The sequence below is a fragment of the Sturnira hondurensis genome, unplaced genomic scaffold (genome assembly GCF_014824575.4).
Source record: "Sturnira hondurensis isolate 20B ecotype Veracruz unplaced genomic scaffold, ASM1482457v3 Scaffold0004136, whole genome shotgun sequence".
NCBI lineage: Eukaryota > Metazoa > Chordata > Mammalia > Chiroptera > Phyllostomidae > Sturnira > Sturnira hondurensis.
In genome coordinates, this window is record NW_028076767.1 from 28,220,110 (window position 1) to 28,243,556 (window position 23,447).

General features: G+C 56.4%; 2 protein-coding genes across 3 annotated transcripts; one reads left to right on the plus strand and one right to left on the minus strand.

Moving 5' to 3' along the window:
• Positions 1-532: 532 nt before the first annotated feature.
• Positions 533-12,708, minus strand: MATN4 (matrilin 4). The gene is made up of 10 exons (XM_037044141.1): positions 12,627-12,708; positions 10,085-10,198; positions 8,800-9,369; positions 8,024-8,146; positions 6,073-6,195; positions 5,850-5,972; positions 3,687-4,100; positions 3,441-3,593; positions 968-1,075; positions 533-885 (listed from the first exon to the last, which is right to left on the minus strand). The coding sequence occupies exons 2-10, from the start codon at positions 10,161-10,163 to the stop codon at positions 827-829; spliced, it is 1,752 nt and encodes a 583-aa protein (XP_036900036.1). The 5' UTR covers positions 10,164-10,198; positions 12,627-12,708; the 3' UTR covers positions 533-826.
• Positions 11,055-23,161, plus strand: RBPJL (recombination signal binding protein for immunoglobulin kappa J region like). 2 transcript variants are annotated; one of them, XM_037044143.1, is made up of 11 exons: positions 11,055-12,703; positions 13,977-14,102; positions 15,070-15,140; positions 15,315-15,430; positions 15,736-15,910; positions 17,607-17,744; positions 18,148-18,257; positions 18,550-18,702; positions 19,908-20,063; positions 20,187-20,317; positions 20,376-23,161. In XM_037044143.1, the coding sequence occupies exons 1-11, from the start codon at positions 12,504-12,506 to the stop codon at positions 20,650-20,652; spliced, it is 1,653 nt and encodes a 550-aa protein (XP_036900038.1). In that variant the 5' UTR covers positions 11,055-12,503; the 3' UTR covers positions 20,653-23,161. The 2 variants fall into 2 exon arrangements, with proteins under 2 accessions (XP_036900038.1, XP_036900037.1); XM_037044142.1 differs by having other exon boundaries at positions 20,187-20,290; positions 20,373-23,161.
• Positions 23,162-23,447: the final 286 nt, after the last annotated feature.

Below are 23,447 nucleotides of genomic sequence, written 5' to 3' on the forward strand. Positions count from 1 at the left end.
CCTGCTCTGTGCCAGAGGTCCTTCTGGTACCCTCTCTTCTTCCTACCTAGTGCAGGAGAAAGATAAAATCCAAACAAAACTCACCTATCCGGCCTCCACTCAGTCTATAGGGGCTCAATTATGGCCTTCTAGTTCCTCACCGACTTCCCCCCACCCAGTCCTAGCAGCTTTCAGCCAGGTTTGGGGGTACTAGGAGACTGGTGTGGCCAGAGAGCGAATCATTCGACCCTCTGGTGAATGGGACGGGGGGCGGGGGGTGGGGGGGAATGCAGACTTGTGCAGACCCTAAGGGTTCCCTGGAGCCCCCTCTCTTCCCGCTGCTTGCAGAAGGAGTCGTCTGTTCTAGGCTAAATAAACAAGGAGGGGGAAGCAGCGCCCGGTTCCCTGCCCCCTAGGCCGACCCCCGCACAATGCGCCTTTCTCCAGCGGAGAGCGGAGACGCCGCTCGGGCGCCGCCGGAGCGCTCTTCGTCTGGCCTCCCCTCCCCCTGGCGGCACAGCAAGACCCACAAACCGACCCCGTGGAAACCAGATTTTTTTTTAAGAAAAAGAAAACAAAAAAGGAAATCCAACAAAGAAGTGAGCGCATCAGCACGTGACAAGGGCGTGCGGATCTAGCATGCGCCCCGGGCCCCCACAGTCAGGTTTGTGGTCCAGGAGAGGCCAGCTCGAGCGCAATGCTGGGAGCCCGCCAGTCCCGTGTCTCCAGCAGCCCGAGCCCCAGGGGCTCAGGCTCACTCGGTCCCCACAACCCAACGGCGCACGAGGGCCCCCACAGTCTTCAGGGCCGCCCCGGCCCGGGTCCCGGCAACCGGCAACCGTGGCTTTCACATATGGGTAGCCAGCTGGCTCTCCAGATCCTCCAGGCGCGCCGTCAGCTGGGCGAGTGAGCTGTTAAGGAAGTCGTTGGGGATCTTGGGGGTCCCTTCCCCTTCACCCCAGCTGGCTCAGACATCCCCAAAGGATATGGTTTTGAGTCAGACTCTCGAGCGCCCCCAGCGTGCGGCCCTGGAACTCCACGAGGCTTTCGCATTCACAGGGACTCCGAAGCTCTGTCCCCGCGCTGATGCCCTCCTCTGCCAGCCGGGCACAGAGAGTTGGGGGAATCAAAATCTGCGGGAGGACCAGCCTGCCGTGGCGGAGGCCCTCTGATACACCGCCACCCAGCCTGTCGCTGAGTGTATGAGCTTTGGCTTCAAACAGACCTGGGAAGAGTCCCAGCTACATAGCTATGAGACCTTGGAAACCTCACCCAACCTTCCTAAGGCCTCAGTCTCCTCATCTGTAAAAATGGATTCAATGAGAAAACCTACTCATTTGGCTGGTGCTGAGGATTCTATGATCTGCGTGTGCACATCTTCGGAAGAGTGTTTCTCCAAACTCCATGCATCAGTCCTGTGCCATGTGGTGGCCGCAAGCCCCATGTGGCTATTTAACACTTGAATTGTGGCTAGCGTGACTAAAGAAGTAAAACTCTAACTTTGTCTAATTTCAGTTCATTTCAATCAAATGGGCACACCTCGCCCGTGGCTGCCTTACTGGGGAGCGCGGATCCAGAGCACTGCCTGGCACAGCAGATTTGAACCTGAGAGAGTATTTGAACTAATACTGTCTGCCAGCGGTTCTCCAAGTGTGGTCTCTGGCTCAGAAGCATGGGCACCCACCGCCTGGGAAGCTATTAGAAATGCAAATCGTCAGACTCCACCCCAGACCTCCTGACTCAGAAACACCAGGCTTGGAGTCCAGCCCTCTGCTTTCAGCCAGCCTTCTCGCAAGCTGCGTTCTAACTTCTGGGTGAGTCGGATGCACACGGATGCCTAAGAACCACTAATTCAAGTCTATCCCCGACACATTTCAACATCTCTAAAGTCAAAAGAAGCGCCTTACGGTTACATTGGGCACCTGCTTTTTTCTTAGCTGTATAGAAAATAATGGTGAGTTTGACGATGGATGTACCTTAGATTCACTGCCATTCTGTACACATATGCCATTTGGAATGTGATGGCACAATGCCCAGGCCGTGATCTAGAAAGTTATTTCTCAATCTTGTCTATGCCCTTAGCAAACCCCTGTCTGTCACGTCATTAATGATACTGAGGACTGTCCAGAAAAAAACTCTTCACTTCGCAGAGAAGGAAACCAAGGGCCAGAGAGGGAGGAGGAGCTGCCCAAGGTCATACGGGCAATTAGTGAAGAGCCTCAATCACAGAGCCCAGATTTCCCTTAGAATTTTAGAGCTGAAGGCAACCTTGGGCAGCCAGCACCTTCCCCTGGTACAAAAGAGGGAAGTTAAGGCACAGATGGGGGCTAAGTGGACTTGTCCAGAGTCTACTGTGTGGGACATAAGAGCCAGGACAGAAAGGGCTGTGAAGGAGCAGTTAATCCAGGGCCTCCACAATACATCGGCTAATTATTAGAATTGGCCTGGGTGTGTGTGTACATGTGTATATATTGTATATGCATATACTATGCACATGTATGTCTGTGTGTACAGCTGACCCTTGAATAAAGAGGAGGGTAGGAGCCCTGACCCACTGCATGGCTAAGACTCTGTGTGCCACTTAAGGCAGCCCTCTGCAGGTGTGGACTCCCAGCTGCAGATGGAAAATACAGCTGACCCATGGACAGCATGGATTTGAACTGGGCAGGTCCACGAATAGGCATATTTTTAATCCACATATAAGTGGACCTATACAGGGCAAGGGTTGTTCAAGGATTAACTCTGTGTGTGTGTGTGTGTGTGTGTGTAGGATTTCCCAGGCTTGGCCCAGCCCTACTGAACCTAGCTCTGGTGGCGGGGCCTGAAAATCTGAAAGCAGAGTCGCACCTTAGTATAGATTTTCTGGTAAAATTGCCCCCTAGAAGCCCCCCATGGGGCCTGCACAGCACCCAGGCCTGACAGCTCCTTCCCCTCCACAGAGGGCGCTACCCCCCTTTTCCCGGATAAAGTAGACAGATCCCAGTCGTGGGCTACATGGTGCAGGAGAAAATATGTCGCTCTGTGCACTCAAAACACATGGGGTCCTGCCACTCTGCCGGGGCTGCAAAGCCGACTTTCAGCAAGTTAATAAAATCTATGACGTGACTCCACTTAGAAATGCTGGGTTTGGCGTTCCTTTGGAAAAGTCCCCCCAAATTATTCTGAGCACCCACTAATTTGTGGGACAGGTAGCTCGGTCTAGTGCCTCTTAAACATTGACACACACATGAACACCCTGCGGGCTTGTCAAAGTGCACAGCCTGATCCGTGAGGGCTGGAGATAGTGGGAATGCTGCGGTTCTGCGGGGCACGGACACTGCTTTGAGTAACAAGGCTCTGTCCAGTGAGCCCCCCTGCCTTGGCTGTAACTCTGTGAAAGGGCTGGGGAGTCAACAGTAAGGGGAGAGAGCAGAGGTTGGGCAGCGGGAGGAGCGGAGGGCTCCCCAGCCCGAGGCGCTCACCGGGGCAGATGCTGCCTTTGAGGTTCTCCAGCAGGTGCGTCATGGTGCTGAAGTCGGGCGAGTAGGACACGTGCAGGTCGGTGGGCTCCGAGGCGATCTCGCGCAGCTCCTCCTCCACCGCCTTGCCCACGCCCACGGCGTACATGACGATGCCTACAGGGGAGACGGGGGTGCCCTGGACCTCAGAAAAGCCACCTCGCTGTGTCCAACCCAACCCCAGGCCAGTGTGTCCAACACCAAGCCCACCTTCCTCCTTAGCGCGTGCTGCCCACACTGAGATGTCATCCTGGGAGCGACCGTCGGTGAAGACCAGGCCCACTCGAGGCACGTTGAGGAAGCGGGGTCGCGCGCCCTGCGCCTCGGAGAAGCTGTGTTCCACCATGTGGCGCAGCGCCAGCCCGGTCATGGTGCCACGTTCCATGTACTCCACCGCCAGGACCGCCTGCTTCACCTCAGCCGCTGTGCCGTAGCGGCCCAGCGGGAACTCTGTGCGTACCCGGCTGGAGAACTGCACAAGCCCCACACGCGTGCCCTCAGGGGACACGTCCAGGAAGTCCACAATCTGGTTCACAAAGCGCTTCACCAGCTCGAAGTTCTGTGGGCGCACACTCTTGGAGCCATCGACCAGGAGAACCAGGTCCACGTGGCCTTCTCGGCACCCTGCTCAGTGAAGGGAAGGAAGGTCTTGGCGGGAGAAACCAGTGCTTTGGCCGGCAGTGACCATCTTCGCATCTGGGCGTTCGTTCACACAACACACTGACTGCGTGACAGTTGCCACGTGCGAAGGCCTCCCCGTGCTGGGCACCAGCATGGCCCGCTCCCATTACCAGCATACCATGTAGCCTTCGCCATTTACTGAGTGCGAAGCACAAGCCAGGCGATCTGCTAAAAGCGTCTTTTTAATAATGATGATGGTGAAAATGATACCCACAACCACAAGAGTTACCGTTTATTGATCTACTAGGTATCAGACAGAACTCCAAACACTGGGCCAGTATTAACAGTGCTAAACAAAAACACTACTTGTCAGCGGACCGTGTGCCAGACGCTGTGCTGGGTGCTTTATATATTTTTTCTCCATCTTCCCAATAACCTTGGGGATTGTCCTCATTTTCTATAACCTCAGGTTCTGGAGGGTAAAATGCTTTGATCCGGATTTCGCGGCTAGGAATGGCTGAGCCAGGATTTGAAATGAGGTCTCTCTGACCCAGAAACCCTCGCCCCAACCCCCTTGCAGTGTGGACTCTCCTGTTGCGAGCCAGGGACTTTGCTAGACCTGAGGAAGGTCCGACAATCAATGCAGCACAATCCTGACCCATAAGGAAACCAGGGCAGAGTAGAGTCGTCGGATGTGCCATGTGTTACTGTTAAGGGAAATGCTAGAATAGAGAGGCTCTCAGAGAGAGCCCATGGGAAGAACAATTCGTTTTTCCTGGAGTTGGTGAGGAAGGCTGCACGGAGGCGGTGACATTTGGCTTGGTCTTCAAGGATAGGTAGGAGTTCTCCAAGGCAGGAAGGGATGTTCTAGATGGTGGGAACAGAATGTGCAGAGGCAGGGAAGCTGAGAGCTCTCAGCACGTTTGGGAGTGTGCAGGACAGGGTGGCTACGATGTTCAGACAGGTTCATGGGTTTGGCTGAAGCTAGACTGTAATGAGCTAAGGCAGTGGTCTCAAAAACATGACCACAACCCACAGCAAAAATGATAATAACACATTGTGACATACTACATATCATTAAAATTAAATTCATGAAGCAATGCTTGCTCTTTCTACATGCTATAAACCCTGATTTTTCTCTCTTCCTTTTTTAAAGATTTTATTTATTTATTTTTAGAGAGAGGGGAAGGGAGGGAGAAAGAGGGAGAGGGAACATCTATGTGAGAGGGGAACAGAGACGGGTTGCCTCTCATACACATCCTGACCAGGGACCAAACCCATGACCCAGGCCCATGACCCATGACCCATGACCCGGGTTATGTGTGCTGACCGGAAACGGAACTGGCAACCTTTCACTTCGTGGGCAGACACCCAACCAACTGAGCCACACTGGCCAGGGCTCTCTCTTTCTTTTTAATGCTGGTTGTAATCCCCTAATTTGATTTCGTTATCCACGAATGTGGTTGCACCCACCACCTGAAAACTTGGAGGCAAGGCATTTGGTCACAGTTCTGTAGGTACTGGTGAGCCAAAACGGCTTTTGAGCAAGAGAGGAGTGTGATCAAATGCGTATTTTAGGAGTTAACTTTGACAACAGGGTAGAGAATCCAGGCAGGGCATGGCACACCCTCCACCCCCATCACCACCACTCATACCCACACATTCACACCACACTCACACCAGAGTCAAGGACACTCCGAACGTGAGCAGTGAGGCGGGGACAGACAGGACCCCCTCCCAACCATAACTCACGGCTACAGCTCTTGCCATCTGCCTGGAGCTGCCGCCCATCAGGGCACAGGCAGTGGTAGGTGAGGCCCTCACTCACACACTGGAACTCACATCCATGGTCCACGCCGTTGCAAAGGTCCCGAGCTTGAAGGAGAGACAGGTCAGGGTGAGTCAGGGTGGGCTCCAACAACCAAGACCCCCCCCCACCCCGCCCCTCTGCACAATGCAGGAGACCCCTCCTCACCCTGACAGCTCCTCCCATCAGGCAGCAAGTCGTGGCCCTCCCTGCAGCGGCACCGTGGCCCTCCAGGGGTGCTAACACACTCCTGCTGGCAGCTGTGGTTCCCGAAGCTGCAGTGGTCAATGACTGGAGGGAGGAGGAGGCAGAGAGGGGTCACTCCTGATGACTGGAGCCCACTTCGGTCTAGGGTGCTAGTGGGGGAAGGGGCCTCACTCGCCCCCACAGCTCCTCTGGTTCCACAGGAGTACAAAGCCAGCCTTCAGCACACAGATCAATGACTGAGGAAGAGGGGAGGCTGGCGTATACCTCAGGGCTTTGCTTTTCAGCCCTGACAGCACAGCTTTTAAAAAACGCCGATGCCTGGACCCCAATTCCTGAAGATTCTGACTTCATTAGTCTGAGGTGGTCCCTTTCATTAGTCTGGTGTGTCCCTTACTGAGCCAGGAATCTGCAGAAGACAGGGTCCCTGCCCTGAAGATGCTCACTGGCTAATAGAGGACCAGACTCTGCCACTTCACCTGCCTGAGCCTCCATTTCCCCCTCTGCAAAATGGGAATATAACAGAGGCGAGCAATTGCTATCCACAGCTTCCTTCCAAGGAGGGTGTGATGCCTCCCTGTTGAGTACCCTGCTGCGTTTCAGGTGCAGAGGGTCCTAGAGCTGCCCTGGGGAGCGGGGCTTGGGGAGAGGTGAATTAGCCTGCACACAAAAGTGAGAGTTTGGGGTTTCTAGAAAAGAGATGGAAGTGGAGAAAGGAAGAAAAAGAACAGACAAATAGTGTGAAGATGAGCGACCCTGTGGGTTGAAGATGCCGGTAAATAATCCTTTGTAGAGGGGTGACTGAGGGCTCTCAGGGTCAAGGGTGCCTAATAGTCAATTAGAAAATATGGACGTTTCCTTTTTTGTGTGTATGTTTGACCTGACTTAGGCGTAATTCACACCTCTGTTCACCCCCTCTTTTGTAACATGAAAATATGAAGGAAATGTACACACACACACACACACACACACACACACGCCCTTGCGCTCGCAAGTGTGTAAACCAAGAAAGAGGCTGATTTACACGCATGGAACAAGAGCAGCAGGTGTGAGGGTGAGAAATTGAGGGAGGAGCCGTAACCTGATTGAATACAGCAGGAGCTCAGAGTGAGGGGAGACCACAGAAAGGATGCGCCTGGGGAAGTCCCAGAGATGGGGGGGGGGCGGACTGGGATGTTCACAGGCCATCACATGGGCTTCAAGCCAGTTTTGTTCTAGAAACAAGAAGACGCCAGAGGACACCTGGGGTAGAGGAACCACCTGACCTCATTCTCCAGGTTATTGTGAGCCTGACAGATGACGTATGCGGCGCTCCGAGCACAAGATCTGATACTGACTTGGCACCCAGTAAACGGTAGCTGCTGCTAAGATCAAAGGCAAGGACACGCACACACATGAAAAAGAAAGTCCCGGTTGTATAAGTAAGGCATTGTGTGCCTCGGGCTTTCAGAAGGCGGAAATGAAGAATCAGGCCTTGAAAGGCGGGCAGGTGCAGAGTGGAGAAGCAAGAGGGCCCAGGCGAGCAGCCCGGAGCGAGCTGAACAAGGCAGGGGTGGCGGTGCGCAGAGACCCTAACTGAAGACCCCGACGGCGTCCAAGTTATGGCAACTGTGAAGATGTGCCTGGGAGACACGAGCCAGTGCGGGCGGTGTGTTGGAGCCCGGTAGGAGGTGAGCCAGAAAGAGTGGACAGGATACAGAAAGCATGCTTCACTGTGGGGTAAAGGTTTCTAGCCCTGGTCCCACCGAGGACGTGTGTGACTCCAGGCATACCTTTCCTTTCTTAGACCTGTAACATGAGGGAGCTGGATTTTACTTCCAATGGCCCTTCCAGACCTACTGGGCTGGTGCTGGGGCAATGGGGAGCCACAGAAGGCTCAGGAGCAGTGGGATTGCAGGGCAGGAGTCGCTCTCACCCAGACAGCTCTTGTTATCTGCTGCCAGCTGGTAGCCAGGGTTGCAGGCACAGTGGAACACGCCCGGGGAGTTGACACACTGGTGCTGGCAGCCATGTAGTCCCTCAGCACACAGATCCTTTTCTGAGGACACACAAGAGTAGAGTCAGCAGGGAACAGATGGGCCGAACCCCCCAGTTAGAGACAGCTGGAGGGGGTCAAAGATAGGAACCATGATCAAGGACGTCCCTAGGTGGGATAAGACTGGTTTGAGAAGGGCTGACCCAGGTGGGACGGGTTTAGGAGAGAACGGGGCCTGAACAGCGCCCGCTAACAGGCTCCTAAGAGCGGGGTGGGGTTAGATGGGTCAATAGGACACCTTAGGACTACACAGGGGTAAGACAGAAAGGTGAGAGGGGCCGAATCAGGGTGGGCGGGGTAACTCAAGGTTGTGGGAGGGGCTAAATGCGAGTGGGCGTGGCTGTGCCATGAGGGCGGACACGACCCGTCTTTGGAGTGGACTGTTGCTCTTAGCTTGAATGGGCAGTGTTTCCTGTGTCGGACATTAAGCCTGTGGTAAACCACGCACAGCTCATCCTGGTAGGGAAGCACGCCAAATGTTGCTCCTGTTGGGCGAAGCCTAAGCAAAAGTGGGCAGAGCTGGCATGTGACACAGTACTCTCATCAGACCTGAGCGGTTCTGGTGGGCGGAGCTAAAGCTGGAGTGGGCGCGGCCACCCAGGATAGGGTGGGATTCTAGGCAGTTCAGCCTGGACCCAGCACTCTTCCTAACTCACCACACAGCCGGCCCTGGAACTGAAGGCCAAACTCCTGGATAAGGTCGAAGGACTCAACCAGGAAGACGTGCTCGTCCAGCGGGTGGGACGCCATGGCGCGCAGGGAGCCCACGTCCGCGCGCTGCACTCCCACCGCGTAGATCTCAATGCCGCGGGCGCGCGCCTGCGCCGCCACCTCTGCCACGCGATCCTGGGGCCGCCCGTCGGTCACGATAACGGCGACTCGTGGCACGCGCGCCTCTAGAGGACGCGCACCTTCGGCCACGCTGAAGGCCACGTTCATGGCGTACTGGATCGCCAGCCCGGTCATGGTGCCCTGCGCCAGTGGCACCAAAGCGCGGATGGCACGCTCCATATCCTCGCGGCGCGAGAACGCGCCGAGTCGAAAGACGCTCTGCACTTGACTCGAATACTGGATCACGCCAACGCGCGTAGCGTTGGGCCCCACGTCCAGGCCGCGGAGGATGCCCACCAGAAATTGCCGCATGGTCTCGAATTCGAAGGGGCGCACGCTGCGCGAGCTGTCAATCACAAACACCAAATCCAGGGGCCCAGTACGGCACCTGGGACCTGAAAGGTGATCAGAAAGGACTTTTCTAGGTCAGCAAAGCATCATCTCAGAGGAGATCCCCTGGGAAACCCAGGGCGGAACCGTGTTATCCCTGCATAACAGCGCCCCCACAGAATTAGCCCACCAAATGCAAGTTACGTACATTCACTCGCCCAGCATTTGCTGAGGACCTGGGCTAGGAGATTTCACCAATTTTCTTTCCTACAGCTCTGAGGGCTATTCTGAGGAGGTTTTTACGAGGGTATTTATTTGGGGGAGGGAGAGGGAATTTTGCAAATTCCAGTGCCTGTAGGGGCCAAGTAGACAACATAAATGAGTGAACTGGTAGGGTGGGGTGGTGAACACCCAGAGCACGTGTATTCTTCCTAAACTGGGCAGCTCCAGCCAGAGATCGCCATGCAGGCTTGTGGGCCCCATGTTAGCAGACCCTTGGATTTTTCAAGAGAAGTCCCACATCGGGATTTTTCATGTGTGACATCTCCTGATTTTTCAATTAACTTTTAAAACTTCAACACCAAATGGGCATTCTGCTATTTTGATACCTCTAAGACACTTACTACTGAGGAGGAGACTGAGGCCCAGAGAGGGAAAATGGTGCATTGGGAGCCATCCCCGAGCATCTTAAAGCTCTTGCTTTTGTCTCCCCAGCGGGCCTAGCGGGCTGCAGACAGAAAACCCGCTTTTGTTTCTCTCCCGTCACTGGTGAGGGCTCACCTTGGAATTGGAGATGGGTTTCCCAGGGCCGGAGGAGCAGCAGCAACACGGGCAGCGGCGAATGTGGGAGGCCCCTCATGGCACTTGCGGGGCCGGGAACGGAGGTATCAGAGCCTGGAGGGAGGACGGGAAACAGCAAAATCACAGAATTTGCAGAACACCTTCTGGGGGAGGGGCACTTGGAGGTGGAGGAGGGTCAAGGGCTTGTTTTACTAATCTTTCTACTTTGGGGCATGCTTTCATAATCATTAATTTTTCAACCCTTGCCTGGGGGTATTTTTTTCATTCGTTTGAGAGCGCTAGAGGAAGGGAGAGAGAAGCATCTATGAGAGACAGAGAGCAAGAGACCAAGTGGAGGAAGGGACAACGCCCTACCCCACTGAGCCACCTTGGCCAAGGCCAAAATAATTAATTTTCATTACAGTGAGATTTCTGGGAAACATAAGGAATTCTGCTTTGCAAATACATAGTAGATAAAAATATACACAATTTACATAGAAAAAGACTTTCCTCCATGACAGGCACCCTACTAAACACTTCCCATGCCTTGTGGCGTTTAGTCCTCTGACAATTCCTGGGACAGGCTGTTACTGTTGCGGTTATATAGGTTCGGAAACCGGCTCGAAAAGCTTCCACGTTGGTGCTCAAAGTCTCAAGAAAGGACAAGAAAGCGTCTGCGCCAGGACACAATCCTATGCCTAGGGGTTTCCAAGGACAAGCCACCGGGTTCCATGCCCTCGTCTCCCCGGGAAGAAAACCTCTGCAGAAGGAATCCATTCCCCACTTCCGGTACCCCGTCTGCTACTGCTTAACCATACAGGGCGCTTCTGTGTGGCTGTCCTCTCCCCCCGCCTCTCTCTCATACAGATACACACATTCAGACACTCATTGCACAACCATAGACCTCAGGGAAGGGCCACTCGCCCTTTCGCCCTTTCGCCCTTTCGCCCTTTCGCCCTTTCGCTGTGTTGGGAGGGCAGGGGGCGGGCGGGCACTGCGCTGTCCAAAACCCACCACGCACTTGAATTTGAGGCTCCGTGCCTCCACTTTCCGCCAGCTCTCAGGAGAAGCAGCCAGGGGGCGCCTTCCAAGGTCTGGCCTCGTTGGCTAGGTGGCCGTGGGAAGCCCGCATCTGCCCAGCAGGTGCCCCTGCACAGAGCAAACAGCCGGCCGGGAGCCCCTGGGCCTTGAGATAAGACCGAGTAAGATATATCCGGCTTGAGGGCCCAGGGACTGGAGTGCGCAGGGTTCTGAGGACAACGGCACTGGATGCACCCAGAGGGCAGTGAGTGAGCGGCTGGGGGCCTCAGAACGTGACCATGGATCCTGTGGGGGCAGCAGGTGAGCGCTCACCTTCCCAAGGCCCCTTGAGACTCACGAAAGACTCCCATTGTACAGAAGGGGAAAGTGAGGTCCAAGAAGGCAGCTCACTGAGCTGCAAAGGAACCTAGGACCCTGCTCCCTTTCTTCCTTTTGAGCTGCCTGGCAACCTGACGTCCAGAAGACATGGAACCTCTTTCCCTTCCATTCGCTCCCTGTGCTCTCCACCACCCACCCCCGCGCCCCGTGCTGAAACTGCGTTGGCCATTTTTCTACCGCTGTCTCTTGGTAGAGGGGGCCAGCCGCCCCAACCCAACCGCATCCCCCCCCCCCCCCCCCCCCCCCCCAGTTCCGTGAATGGGCCTATTCTGAGCAAGGTCGAGTGCCTGCCGCTCACTCTAGGCGGCCTGAGCGTCCCCGACCCTCTCCACCTTCGACTTTCAGGCCTCGTGGAAGAACAAAAATCCTTCCCGCTGAGTCTTTCATGCCCGGGTGACTAAGTCAGATGTGCCGGGGGCTGGAGGTGGGAGGGTGTGGCTTGTCTCCTCTGGCTCTGGCCATAGCTGAGGCCAGCACCCCCGGGGAGCATGCGGGTAAAGGGACAGAACTCTTTGCTACCTCTCATTCTTTCCTACTTTCAGAAGCCTCTGGGCCCCCAAATCTTAATTAAGAACCCCCTTTATCCTGCTCTTGGCTTGAGCAAACGTCTCACCCGGCACCCCAACTGCACCCCAGGAACCCCAGAACGTCAAAACAGCGGCTTCCTCCAAGTGCATCACCTTTCCAACCCCCTCATTCTACAGAGGAAGGAACTAGGTCCAGGGAGGGCAGTGTCTCACCCCAAGTCACACAGCAACGTGGTGACAAGGCTGTCGCTAGAACCCAGGGCTCCTCGGAGGGGTTAATTAGTCCTGCATTGAATGAAAGATCTGGAAATGCTTTTAGGGTGCGGGAAGTGGGCTCGCCAGGCAGTTCTGTGAATAACCCAGGAGTTGGCCCAAGAACGAACACCTTGAGGACGTTCCCTAGGGGGGAGATTAGGAGAAACGTCCCTGCCCCTTTTTGGTGGGCTTGCTGGTGGGGACCCAATTTGGAAAGGATGCCCCAGACACGGGGTCTGCAGGTCCAATGCGGGCACCGCAGTTACCTACGGTCCCCTGGTCTGGTTGGCCGCCTGCACCCCCCCGCAGACCCCTCAGCGCCCACAGGCCCTTTGACTCACCTGAACCTGTTGGACAACCCGGAGGCGCGGCCGCAGAGCGGAGCCGACGGGCGGAGCCTCCCGGGCAGCTGGAACAGGTAAGAGCTCGGGCAGCGTGCCCGAGGTGGGGACTGCCAGGCAGCTGGAGGGAGCGGAGGCGGCGGCCGCATTTAACCCGGGCTGGCGGACGGGGAGGGGAGCGTGGGCTGCGACCCCTCCCACCGGCGGGAAGATCCCCCTTCCTCCTGAGGGTGGGGCGGGGCCCCGATCTTGCCCCCTGCTCCAGTCACCCTGCCAGCCGCCACTCGGGCTGCGGGGCTGGAATTCCGTACAGCGGGAGGCTGGGCAGCTACCCTCTCCGCAGCCGGAATGCGTTGGAGGCCTCGGAGCCACTTCCCCGAGGAGAGCCCCAAGGGGCGGAGCGGGGCCTGGCTGGGCCGCCGTCTGCCTGGCCCTGCTTCCGAGGGCGCGGCCTGGCTGTTGCCCTCCGTCGTGCCCTCCTGGAGTGAGGAGAGGCCTCTGACACTGGTCCTGCGAAGAGGGTAAAGGACCCAGAAGGTCAGCTTCAAGGTTCATGGTTCTCCCCGCCAGACCTGATGGTCCGTCAAATCTCTGCCGTGACGGCCTCCTTCACACGCTCTCTGCAATTGCTTAAGTCTTGGGAGCACCCGCCTGGGCCCACCCTCCCTCACCCATCAAAACTTCCAGGCTGGGAAGCCAGCAGGTCCCCTAGGCTCTGCCTGGCCCACTCCATGGGGTCGATGGAGGCCCTGCGATTAAGGGAGGTAAAGCCAAGAGAGTAACAGGCCCCTGCTCTCAGAAGGAAGGGGGAAGGGAGTGGTATTTCGACCGTGGAAAAACTGAAATCCGCCCCCCCCCCCCCCGCACACAATTTTGGGGCCTGTCCATGTGCGCAGGCGTTTGCCCACAGGCCAGGGAGCGCTGTCGTGCATGGGTCTGATGCCAGGGAAGGGCCCAGGCTCTTCCTCCCTGGCTTCAGCACTTCCCTGGGGTGGCTCCCCTCGGGCTACAGGGAAAGCCACGCGCCCTCACGTACTCTGCCTCCATCCCCAGGCCAACATAAGTGCGGCCTTTGTGTGGCTGGGGCCTCTCCCCAGTGCTCCAGGATACGGTGGGCGTGGAGCCAGACCCGCAGAGTGGCGCCTGGGTGGTCCCGAGGTGGGCTCAGTGCAGGCCTCACCGAGCACCGCCCAAATATTTAGCCCCGACTTGCAGGCGTCCCCTCCCTCACCCAACACTTCCTCGCTCTGACCACGAGGGGGCGCCACTAGAACTTCATCTCATTCCACCTAAACGCTTCGAGCTCTGTGGCACCTCGCCCTTTGACACTCCCCGCCGCTGGCCTCCCAGGTCACCCCCAGAGCGCACCACAGTCCTGCGGGAAGGCGTGCGCCGGTGCCTGCAGCAGCAGTGCGAGCAGACGGTGCGGATCCTGCACGCCAAGGTGGCCCAGAAGTCTTACGGAAATGAGAAACGGTAGGTGCCCCAGCGGCCCCTTCCAGGTCACTTTGGCGTCCGGCCATAGGCGCTCCTGCCTGTATAGTGTTGTTTTAGAACCTGGGCAGAACCGTGGTTTAAGCTAGTGGCGGGTCATGGGCCTGTCCGCTCAGTCGCCAATAATGCCCACTTTGATTTTAGCAGAACCTCCTAGGGAACCTACAGTCCCCATTCATTCACGCCTTCATTCATACTTTCATTAACAACTAGTCAAGTCGCATGTCAAGGGCCAGGCTTTCTGAGCGCCACTGGGCACTGGGCACACAGCTGGAGGAGACAAATACAGTCCCCGCTCTCATGGCATCTTCACTCCAGCGTGGAAGGGGCAGACAAGGAAGTCCCCACGAGATCCTGACGAGAGCTAGGAGGGAATAGAACAGTGCAATGTGATTGGAATAGAAGGGGGGCTACTTCAGCTAGAAAGGTCAAGATCACATCCGAACCGAGATTTCGATGTGAAAATGGAGCCAGGCAGGAGAAAATCCGGGGGAAGCTATTCCCCCGGAGAAATAGAAAATGCACGGACCCTGAGGCTGAACCAACTTGGCCCGTTCCAGGTACAAGACAGAGTGGCTGCGGTTGGAGAAGGGAGGTTGGGGTTGTAGGAAATAGACTTGGAGAGGTTAGCAGGGGCCAGATCGTGTGAGGACTTTGAATTGGAACCACGGGAGGATTTTAAGAAGGCAAGTGACGGTGGAGGTGGTGAGAAGCCAGTGGATTCTGGGTAGGTTTGGAAGGTGGAGTTGAAAGGACTTACTGAGGGGCTGAGTTCGGGGAGTGGAAAAAGAAGGCTCGGGTGTGAATGGGGTCCACAGCCACGGAGAAGCCTGGGAGGGTGTCGGCAAAGGTGGAGGGGGATTCTTTTGCGTTTCTGCTATCATTGAGATGCCTACAAGATAGTCCCGGGGAGATGACACACCAGTCCAGCACTTACATGTCCCCGCAGGTTCTTCTGCCCCCCGCCCTGTGTCTACCTCTCAGGTCCCGGCTGGAGGGTGAAGCCAGTGCCGGGCCAAGGTGAGGATACACTCCAGGACTGGTTGCGGTCCTGGGTGAGGGGGACCACGCAGGAGGGAGTGGGAGCGGGCCGGTTCGCAGACGCAGTTTCGCCGCGCCCTCTGGTGGCGTAAACTAGGTTTGCCTTGGCCTTGAGTCCGGAGTCCTTCAGAGCCTGAGGGCGTCCCTTTCCAGCCCACCAGGCAGGGGAGATGGGGCCCACTGTCTGCGGTTACATGGGTCTGGACGGCGCGTCCGGCAGCGCCGCCGAGACGCAGAAATTGAATTTCGAGGAGCAGCCCGACTCCAGGGTGAGAGCACATGGCGGGGGGTCCCAGTCCTGCTCCCATCCTTGCCCCTTCCTTGGGCAGGAAGGCTCATTTACTCGCCTGCTGAAGCTGAACTCTAGGGAAGGGGGTCCCCCTATCGGTAGCCAGTATAGGGGGGCCTGGAGACCGAGGCTCTGCGTGCAGGGTGCGCCCCTCCCTGCAAGCAGGGAGCTTGGACCATGCCCCTTCATGTCACTCCCGACGGGGCGGACGGCAGATAACTGGGGGAGGTCGGTTCCTCCCGAGGGCGCTGAGAAGCGCTGGCTCCATCCCCGTGAACCCCGTAGGAATTCGGTTGCGCCAAGACCCTGTACATCTCAGACGCCGACAAGAGGAAGCACTTCCGGCTGGTGCTGCGGCTCGTGCTCCGAGGGGGTCGGGAGCTGGGCACCTTCCACAGCCGCCTCATCAAGGTCATCTCGAAGCCCTCGCAGAAGAAGCAGTCACTGAAAAACACGGACTGTGAGCGGGGCGGGGCCTGATCCCGGGGCGGGGAGGTGCGGTCAAACCGGCAGCCGCGGGGATTTAGGAGGGGGAGAGGCCGGGATTGTAGGGGTGGGGTCAGAGTGGAGGAGGCGGGGTCTGAGCCCAGGGGGGCGGGGTCTGCCTGAGCCTGTGCGGTTTAGGTTTGGGAGTGAAAAGTTAAGAGAAAGGAGAGCAGAGAGAGCAGGGGGGACAGATACCAGACTTAAGTGTATATGCGTGTGGCGGGGGTGGGGGGAGTTGGGGGCAGGGGCAGTAGGGGGCCCATCGAACGGCCGGCAGGTACTGAACTGGAGACAGAATAAAAGTGACAATAAAAAGACAATAAAAGTGACAATAAAATTCCATTAAAATATTTTCTCAGGGTCTGCGCTATGCCTGGCTCTGCGCTAGGGGATGCATCCCTGTAAAACAAGGGATCTGCTCTGGAGGAACTCACAGACCAGCAGGGGACAGGGACCCGCATAGCGGATCACAGAGGCAGTTTGAGATAAGCACTGTCCTGGGCACCAAGTGATAAGGTGCTGTCACTCTCCCCACGTTGTAGATGAGACAAATGAGATTTGGAACATCCATCTGTCCATTTGGGAAATGCTCAGGCCTGTCACCCAGCCGACTTGCCTAAGACTGACCAGGTAGCAAACAACCCAGCCAGGAGTTGGACCTGGGTCAGCAGGATGCCAGCATCCCACTCGTATCCCTACCCCACACTTACTATCTGTCTGTCAGGACCCCCAAAGGCTGTCTCAGGTCTGGCAGTGCTTTGGCGGACCCTTCTTATCAGGAGGGGCTCAGGAGAGAAGAGGTACAGTGTGACGGCAGATGCTGGCTTTGCATCCCAGCTCTGTCCTTCACTAATGGAGTGATTGCCAGCAAGGGGCTGTCTTACGTAGAGACAATATTATCTACCTCCAAGGGTTGTTGAAAGGCTCAAATGAACTACTACCTACGGAGCATGTAAAAGTACCTGACACATACACACTGAGGTATCTATTATTCAATGGCTGGGAACTTGGGTTAAGTATAAATTGAGCACCCACAGAATGCGTAGCACTGTGAAGGGCGAGAGGGAGATGACCTGGTGAGTCCATCCCCCCAGGTGATCAGAATCTGGTCAGAAACAAAACTGGGTCTCTGCCTCTGTGACAGGCTGGGAGGGATTGATGCTGAGCCTGTTTCTCACCACAGGGCCTCTGGGCATGCAGTCCTCCAGGCCCTCCTACCTGCTTCATGCCTTCGTGCTCCCCAGCTGAGAGGGCAACCTCCTCCAGGAAGCCCTCCTTAACCCAATCCTATAACATTAGCCTGAAACTTCATATTCATGTTCTTCTCTCCTCTCTGAGACCGTGAGCTCCTCCAGCGTTACACTGAGTCTAATTCACCCTCTTGGTGCTCAGTGCCCAGCACAGTGCCTGCCACAAAGTAGACCCTGAGTGAATACTCGGTAATTCTGTTGATTGAGCTGATGGATGCCCAGGCAGCAAAAGGAGCAGGCGCAAGGGCAGACGCAGGTCTCAGGCAGGTACACCAGATAAATAGCTGTGAAACATGAACTCAGTGAGTCTGGGCCAGTGTGCACAGGAGCCCAAGTGGCTCAGGGGACAGAGACTCGGATGCATCTGGCACATCCAAAGGACCGGACCAGGTCAGGGCACTGCTCTCCCCTCCCTCACAGTGTGCATATCCTCGGGCTCCAAGGTCTCCCTCTTCAACCGCCTGCGCTCCCAGACGGTCTCTACACGCTACCTCTCCGTGGAGGACGGGGCTTTCGTGGCCAGCGCGCGCCAGTGGGCTGCCTTCACACTCCACCTGGGTAACTGCGTCAGCAGGCCAGGGCTGGGCACTTCGCGTTTACTAGCTTGTTACTCTTCCCACAACTCCTCAAGGAAAGTAAACTCCGTCCCCCCAGGACTGAGGCTTTGAAGCACAAAAAGCCTCACCAAAGGCGCCCGGGAGTCAGTGACCGATCTAGGTGTCTCTGACTCCAATATCCAGCCTGGTCCCTGGTTCTAGCACCCACCCCAGGGGGGCAGAGGGGCATTTGTGAGGATGGCCACGAATGACCCCTCCAGGATGAGAACCTTCAGCCTCCGCTGCCTTCCTACATGCCACCCCTACCCCCAGGATCTAGGTGTGAGCAGGGTGGAGTCAGAGGCAAGAAGGCAGAAGCTTGGGACCCCCTGAAACCCTCCTTTCTTCCTTTCTTTTGTCTTCAGCTGATGACTGCCCTTCCCAGGGGGACTTCCCACCTCGAGAGGGTTATGTCCGCTACGGCTCCCTGGTGCAGCTTGTCTGCACTGTTACGGGCATCACGCTACCTCCAATGGTATGGGAAGGAGGGCCCCCAGAGGCATGCACAGGGTGTGGCCCACGTGGGCAGGGCTGGAAGGTGAGGGCCCAAGGCATGAAGACACGTGTTCGGTTCTCTGCCAGAACACTCAGTTCTTCATGGGGCTGGAGAGAAGTAAAGGGCTGCTGGCATGGGAGGGTGGGGGGTGGGGGGCGGGGTCTGCCAGGGCCCGCAGCGGCTACAGGGGGAGCAGAAGGCTGGCTGGGAGGGCGGCCTCCGGGCACCCGGGCACCTTGCCGCCACACTCCCTGCCGCCCTTCTCTTATAGATCATCCGCAAAGTAACCAAACAGTGTGCGCTCCTTGACGTGGACGAGCCCATCTCCCAGCTGCACAAGTGTGCGTTCCAGTTTCCTGGCGGTCCTCCTGGAGGCGGTGGCACCTATTTATGTCTTGCCACAGAGAAGGTGGTACAGTTCCAGGTGAGAAGCAGAGATTGTCAGCACGAAGCATCTTAGAAAGCCAGAATGCAGAGAACCACCCAATAGAAGACCACCATCGTCATCCTAAGGAGCTATACTGCCCCCTAGGGCATGTTGCAATAACAGACTGTGGCGCAGTTGGCAAACACCAGGCTGCGGGCTGAGTCCAGCCCTCCACCTTGTTCCGGCCAGGCGCCTTGTTTCTGCCCGGCGCAGCACCAAGCTCCTTGCCCCTAGTTAAGGAGTAGTTACATTTACACAGTCCTAAATGACATTCAGCCCTTTGAAGGCAACCGCGAGGCTGATGCGCCGCCCCCTCCGGTGAAAATGAGTTTGACAACCCCTGGACTACAGAGACAGAGTCAGAGAATGTAGAAAAAATAGTAATGATATTACTAAGCAATACCTCTTTCCCTAGACTATTAGAGGCATAGAATGTTGGGGTATAAAGTTATAGAATGTAAATTAAAATAATAATAATAAGTAAGAGTAGTGAGGATTGTTGAGCAAAGACTATTAGAATCATAAAATTTTAAGCCATAGAATTGTAGGATGTGAGAAATTGTTATTTATTATTATTATTATTTTAATCCTCAACAGAGGACATACTTATTGATTTTAGAGAGTGGGTAAGGGAGGGAGAGAAACATCAGTGTGAGAGAGAAGCATCGACAGGCTGCCTGCCTCTCTCACACATGCTGACCTGGGACTGAACCTGAAACCTAGGCTTGTGCCCTGACCAGGGATCGAACCTGCCACCTTTTGGTGTACGGGCGATGCTCCAACCAACTGAGCCACACTGGGCAAGGGAAATTGTTATTAATAAATAAGCAATACTACTCCCCAAGAAAGGTGATCTCGAAATGCTGAGGGATGAAATCATAGTCTATAGAAAATAACATTACTGAGCAATTTTAGAATTGTGGGATGTTAGGGCCCAGAATTGCACAGTGTTAAACATGGAGTTCGAGGACCCTAACAAAATAGACCTTTAGCTGCCAGCTCACCCAGGAACTTATTTAACTCTGGGAGAGCTGCAGGGTCTTGTCCAAGCATGCAGGGCAGGTAAACCGCAAAGCCTGGCACTGGAACCCAGAGCCGGAAGGCCCAGGCACTACTAGGCTACCCCCACCCCCCACCCCCCGCCCCGCTGTGCTGACGGCCACCATTTAGAGCTTCTACCTGTCCCCTCGGTTCTCTCCCAGGCCTCCCCCTGCCCCAAGGAGGCGAACAGGGCGCTGCTTAACGACAGCTCTTGCTGGACCATCATCGGCACCGAGTCGGTGGAATTCTCCTTCAGCACCAGCCTGGCGTGTACCCGGGAGCCGGTCACTCCGGTGCCCCTCATCAGCACCCTCGAGGTGAATCCGGGTGCTGGGGGACTCTGGCCCGCTGATTGCGCTGGGAGGCGGGGTGATGGGAAGGGAGGGCCGCAGGCCTTGGCCACCCCTTCCCCCACGCCAACCGGTCCCATCCTTTTCCAGTTGAGTGGCGGGGGTGATGTGGCCACGCTGGAGCTCCACGGTGAGAACTTCCACGCGGGTCTCAAGGTGTGGTTCGGGGACGTGGAGGCGGAAACCATGTACAGGTATGGGAGCAGGGAGAGGAGGGTGCTGTCATCAGCCCTGACTGATGTCACTAAAGTCCTAACTTCCGTGGTCTACCCCCAGGAGCCCCCGGTCCCTGGTGTGCGTGGTGCCAGATGTAGCCGCCTTCGGCAGTGACTGGCGCTGGCTGCGCACACCCATCACAGTGGCGGTGAGCCTGGTGCGCGCCGATGGCCTCTTTTACCCCAGCGCTTTCTCCTTCACCTACACCCCCGAATACAGCACGCGGCCCGACCCCCCGGGGGCCCCCCAGCCCACCACCGAGGCCGACGCCGACGCGCTGCTAGAGAGCATCCACCACGAGTTCACGCGCACCAACTTCCACCTCTTCATCCAGACGTAGGCGCGCCCTGGCTGGCCCGGGCGGGTTTCCTGGGCCTAGGGAAGGCCTGTCGGAGCGGCAGGGGAATCCCGGCTCTCCATTGAAACCCCGCCCTGTGGGCCTTGCAGGAGCCACTGGCTCCTCCTCCGTCATCTTGGAAGATACGACCTGAGTGATGCTCTCTTTGCAGCCAGTCACGAGTGTGGCTGTCCCTGCCTCCACCTCTGTTCACTCTCTCGATTGAACCATCGCTGTCTTCCTCCCTCAGTAACTTTGTAGCTTCTCAATTTGTGTGCCCCTCTCCCTCCGTCTTTGTCTCTCTCCACCTCTGCGCCTCCCAGAGTTCCATGCACCCAGGCATGGTCCGCAGGCCCTGAGGCGGAGGGTCATGGACGGAGTACCAGGTCTGTCCTGAAGCTCTACATGCCGCCTGGAGTTCGGGGTTCCGCCCTAGACTGCAAAAGAGCCGCCCTTCCTTGTACTACTCCCTGCGGCTGACCCAGGCCCCATACCTCGGCCTGTGCTTGCTCTCTGGCTCACCTCCTTTGTGGCCCGGCAGGTGCCTGGGACAGTGGGAAGGTCTTGTCACCTTAACTGTCCACGCAGGCACTTCTCTCACCCGCCCAGCAGGAGGCAGTCCTGAGGATCTCGGATCCCTCCACTGTGCTAGCAATCCAAGGCAGAGTCTGATCTGCATGACCCGCCTGCTCAAGGAGAGAGGTGCGGGGTGTATTTCCCCCGACCCTCACACACTAGGGAGGAGACACCTCACACACACAGGGAGAAGACATCGTGGGAGGGGCAGAGGGCCTACACTCTGGGCCCTCTCTGGAGAAGACGCTGGCATTCCTGACCCCTGTCCCTGCCATGCGCCCACCTGTTGGCAAACTATCCCCCACCCCAGGCAAACATGCACCCCAGGCCCAGAAGCAAACACAGGACACCCAATAAAACTTGCCCCAGGCAGAACTCCTAGGATCAGCAGGGCAGTAACCCAGCCAAGGAACGAACTTCTCCTCACTGGGATGGGGGAACCAAGTCATAATCCACCCCTGCTCAGCCTGCCCACCCTGTGCCTGATCCATGCTCTGCAGGGAAGCAGAAGAACTAGGCAGTGTCCTGGCTCAGGCTGCTGGACCCAGGACCACAGATGCCGTGGGTGCCAGCTGCCCTTACCAGCCCCTGCTGGGCCAAGCGGAGAGAAATGTTAGTTCAGGGCTCTCACACACCCCCTTCCACCTCCCTAGAACTCTAAGGAGGGACTCGTTCCCTGTAAATCTCCTCCCCAAACATGGAAAACCCCATGAAAAAGAAGATCCTGACATTTCTTGAGAGGTTTGCCCTTTAGACTGGCCAAGGTCTCCATCAGCAGGCTGAACCCACTATGATGGTTGCGGGGGGGGGTGGGGGAGAAGCTTGTTCAAAGCCCCTCGAGGCCCCTGCGAGTGAAGCCTGGCCAAGGAATGCAGGGCACAAGTCGAATGGGAAGTGTCCCCGACATGAGAGCGCACGCCAGAGGAGCTCGAGCCCCTTGCCTGTGATGGTGCTGAGGCAGGAAGCCACTCAGGAGGAGGCTAAGAGGAGTTTCAAAGCACAGCACACAGGAAGCTGGGGCTCAAGGGCCCATCAGCCCTGCCCTCAAGGACTTTCCACTGCCACTCCGCCAGGCAGGAGTGTCAGAAGCCAAGGACCTAGGTTGGCCTGAAAGCCCGAGCCCAGCCATGCGGCTCTGTCTTCTGCACACTGCTCGGCGCCCGGGGACCCTGGGTCCCACCTGCAAGTCTGTGACCTCAGAGCTCCAGCCCTGGCCTGTCTTCTGTCCTTGGACATCCTCCTAGCCCTGAGTCTGAGTCCATGAACATCAAACTCTGCCCCCATCCTCACAGTCCCTGATCATCTACCTCCCTCCCCCGCGCCATCCTGTCTCCGAGGCCCAGGAACTGAGTCCACTGCTCCTTCCCCATGAAAATAGGCTTCCTCTCCTTCCACTACTGCCCTGCTCTCCCAACCCAGCTCAGGTGTCACCTCCTCCAAGATTCCTCCAGGGCCGGACCTGCCACATAATTTGTGGGGCCCCAGCAAAAGGAAAATATGTGGCCCCTTGTGCCAAAATTATTAAGAAATTCAAGACGGACACAGCAGAGCATGAATTCAAGGCAGAGACCTGCTAAACACAAGGCCTGTTGTGACTGCACAGGTCACGTGCTCACAAAGCAGGCCCTGGCTCCAGGCTTTGCACCTTGTGGACAATGCCTGTGGACAACCTCACTGGGACTTTGTCACTCACCACCTACCTCGGAACAAAGGGCTTTATGTACATTTCAGGTGCCCCCTCTAGACTGTGAGCTTCAAGGGTAAAGGAACTAATCGCTGCATATCCTGGAGGGTGCATTATAATGCTTGGGCATTGAGTTGAGGCCCAACAAATTGCATTGCATTGCATTGGCAGATTATTTGGAGATTGCAAGTACAAAGTGCTACCAGCAGGTGGCACTGTTCCCTTTCTGAAAGTTGCGTTTTCATGTAGTTATTAGGGTCCTTAAAAATATTTGCTTTTTCAAACTCTCAGGATGAGAACTTTCCAGGGTTGAGAATCATTGCTCTCCTTCCCATTTGCTCCTTGTTTTTTAATGCTTTTTTTCCATCCTCACCCAAGGACATTTTTTATTGCTTTTTTTAGAGAGAGAGAAGGGAGAGAGGAAAGGAGAGAGAAGCATGGATTGGTTGCTTCTCATACAACCCCAGACCTGTGCACAGACTGTGGATTGAACCCACAATCTTTTGGTTATTGGACGATGCTCCAACCAACTGACGGC

Bases quoted from the DNA above. Each gene is read 5' to 3' on its own strand.
- MATN4 (XM_037044141.1), bottom strand. From the start codon at position 10,163: ATGAGGGGCCTCCCACATTCGCCGCTGCCCGTGTTGCTGCTGCTCCTC. The intron at 6,196-8,023 runs GTGAGAGCGACT...TCCTCCCTCCAG, and splicing joins AGATAACAAGAGCTGTCTGG to TCATTGACCACTGCAGCTTC. The intron at 4,101-5,849 runs GTGAGTTATGGT...TTCACTGAGCAG, and splicing joins AGATGGCAAGAGCTGTAGCC to GGTGCCGAGAAGGCCACGTG.
- RBPJL (XM_037044143.1), top strand. From the start codon at position 12,504: ATGCCCCAGACACGGGGTCTGCAGGTCCAATGCGGGCACCGCAGTTAC. The intron at 15,431-15,735 runs GTGAGAGCACAT...TGAACCCCGTAG, and splicing joins AGGAGCAGCCCGACTCCAGG to GAATTCGGTTGCGCCAAGAC. The intron at 20,064-20,186 runs GTGAATCCGGGT...ATCCTTTTCCAG, and splicing joins CCCTCATCAGCACCCTCGAG to TTGAGTGGCGGGGGTGATGT.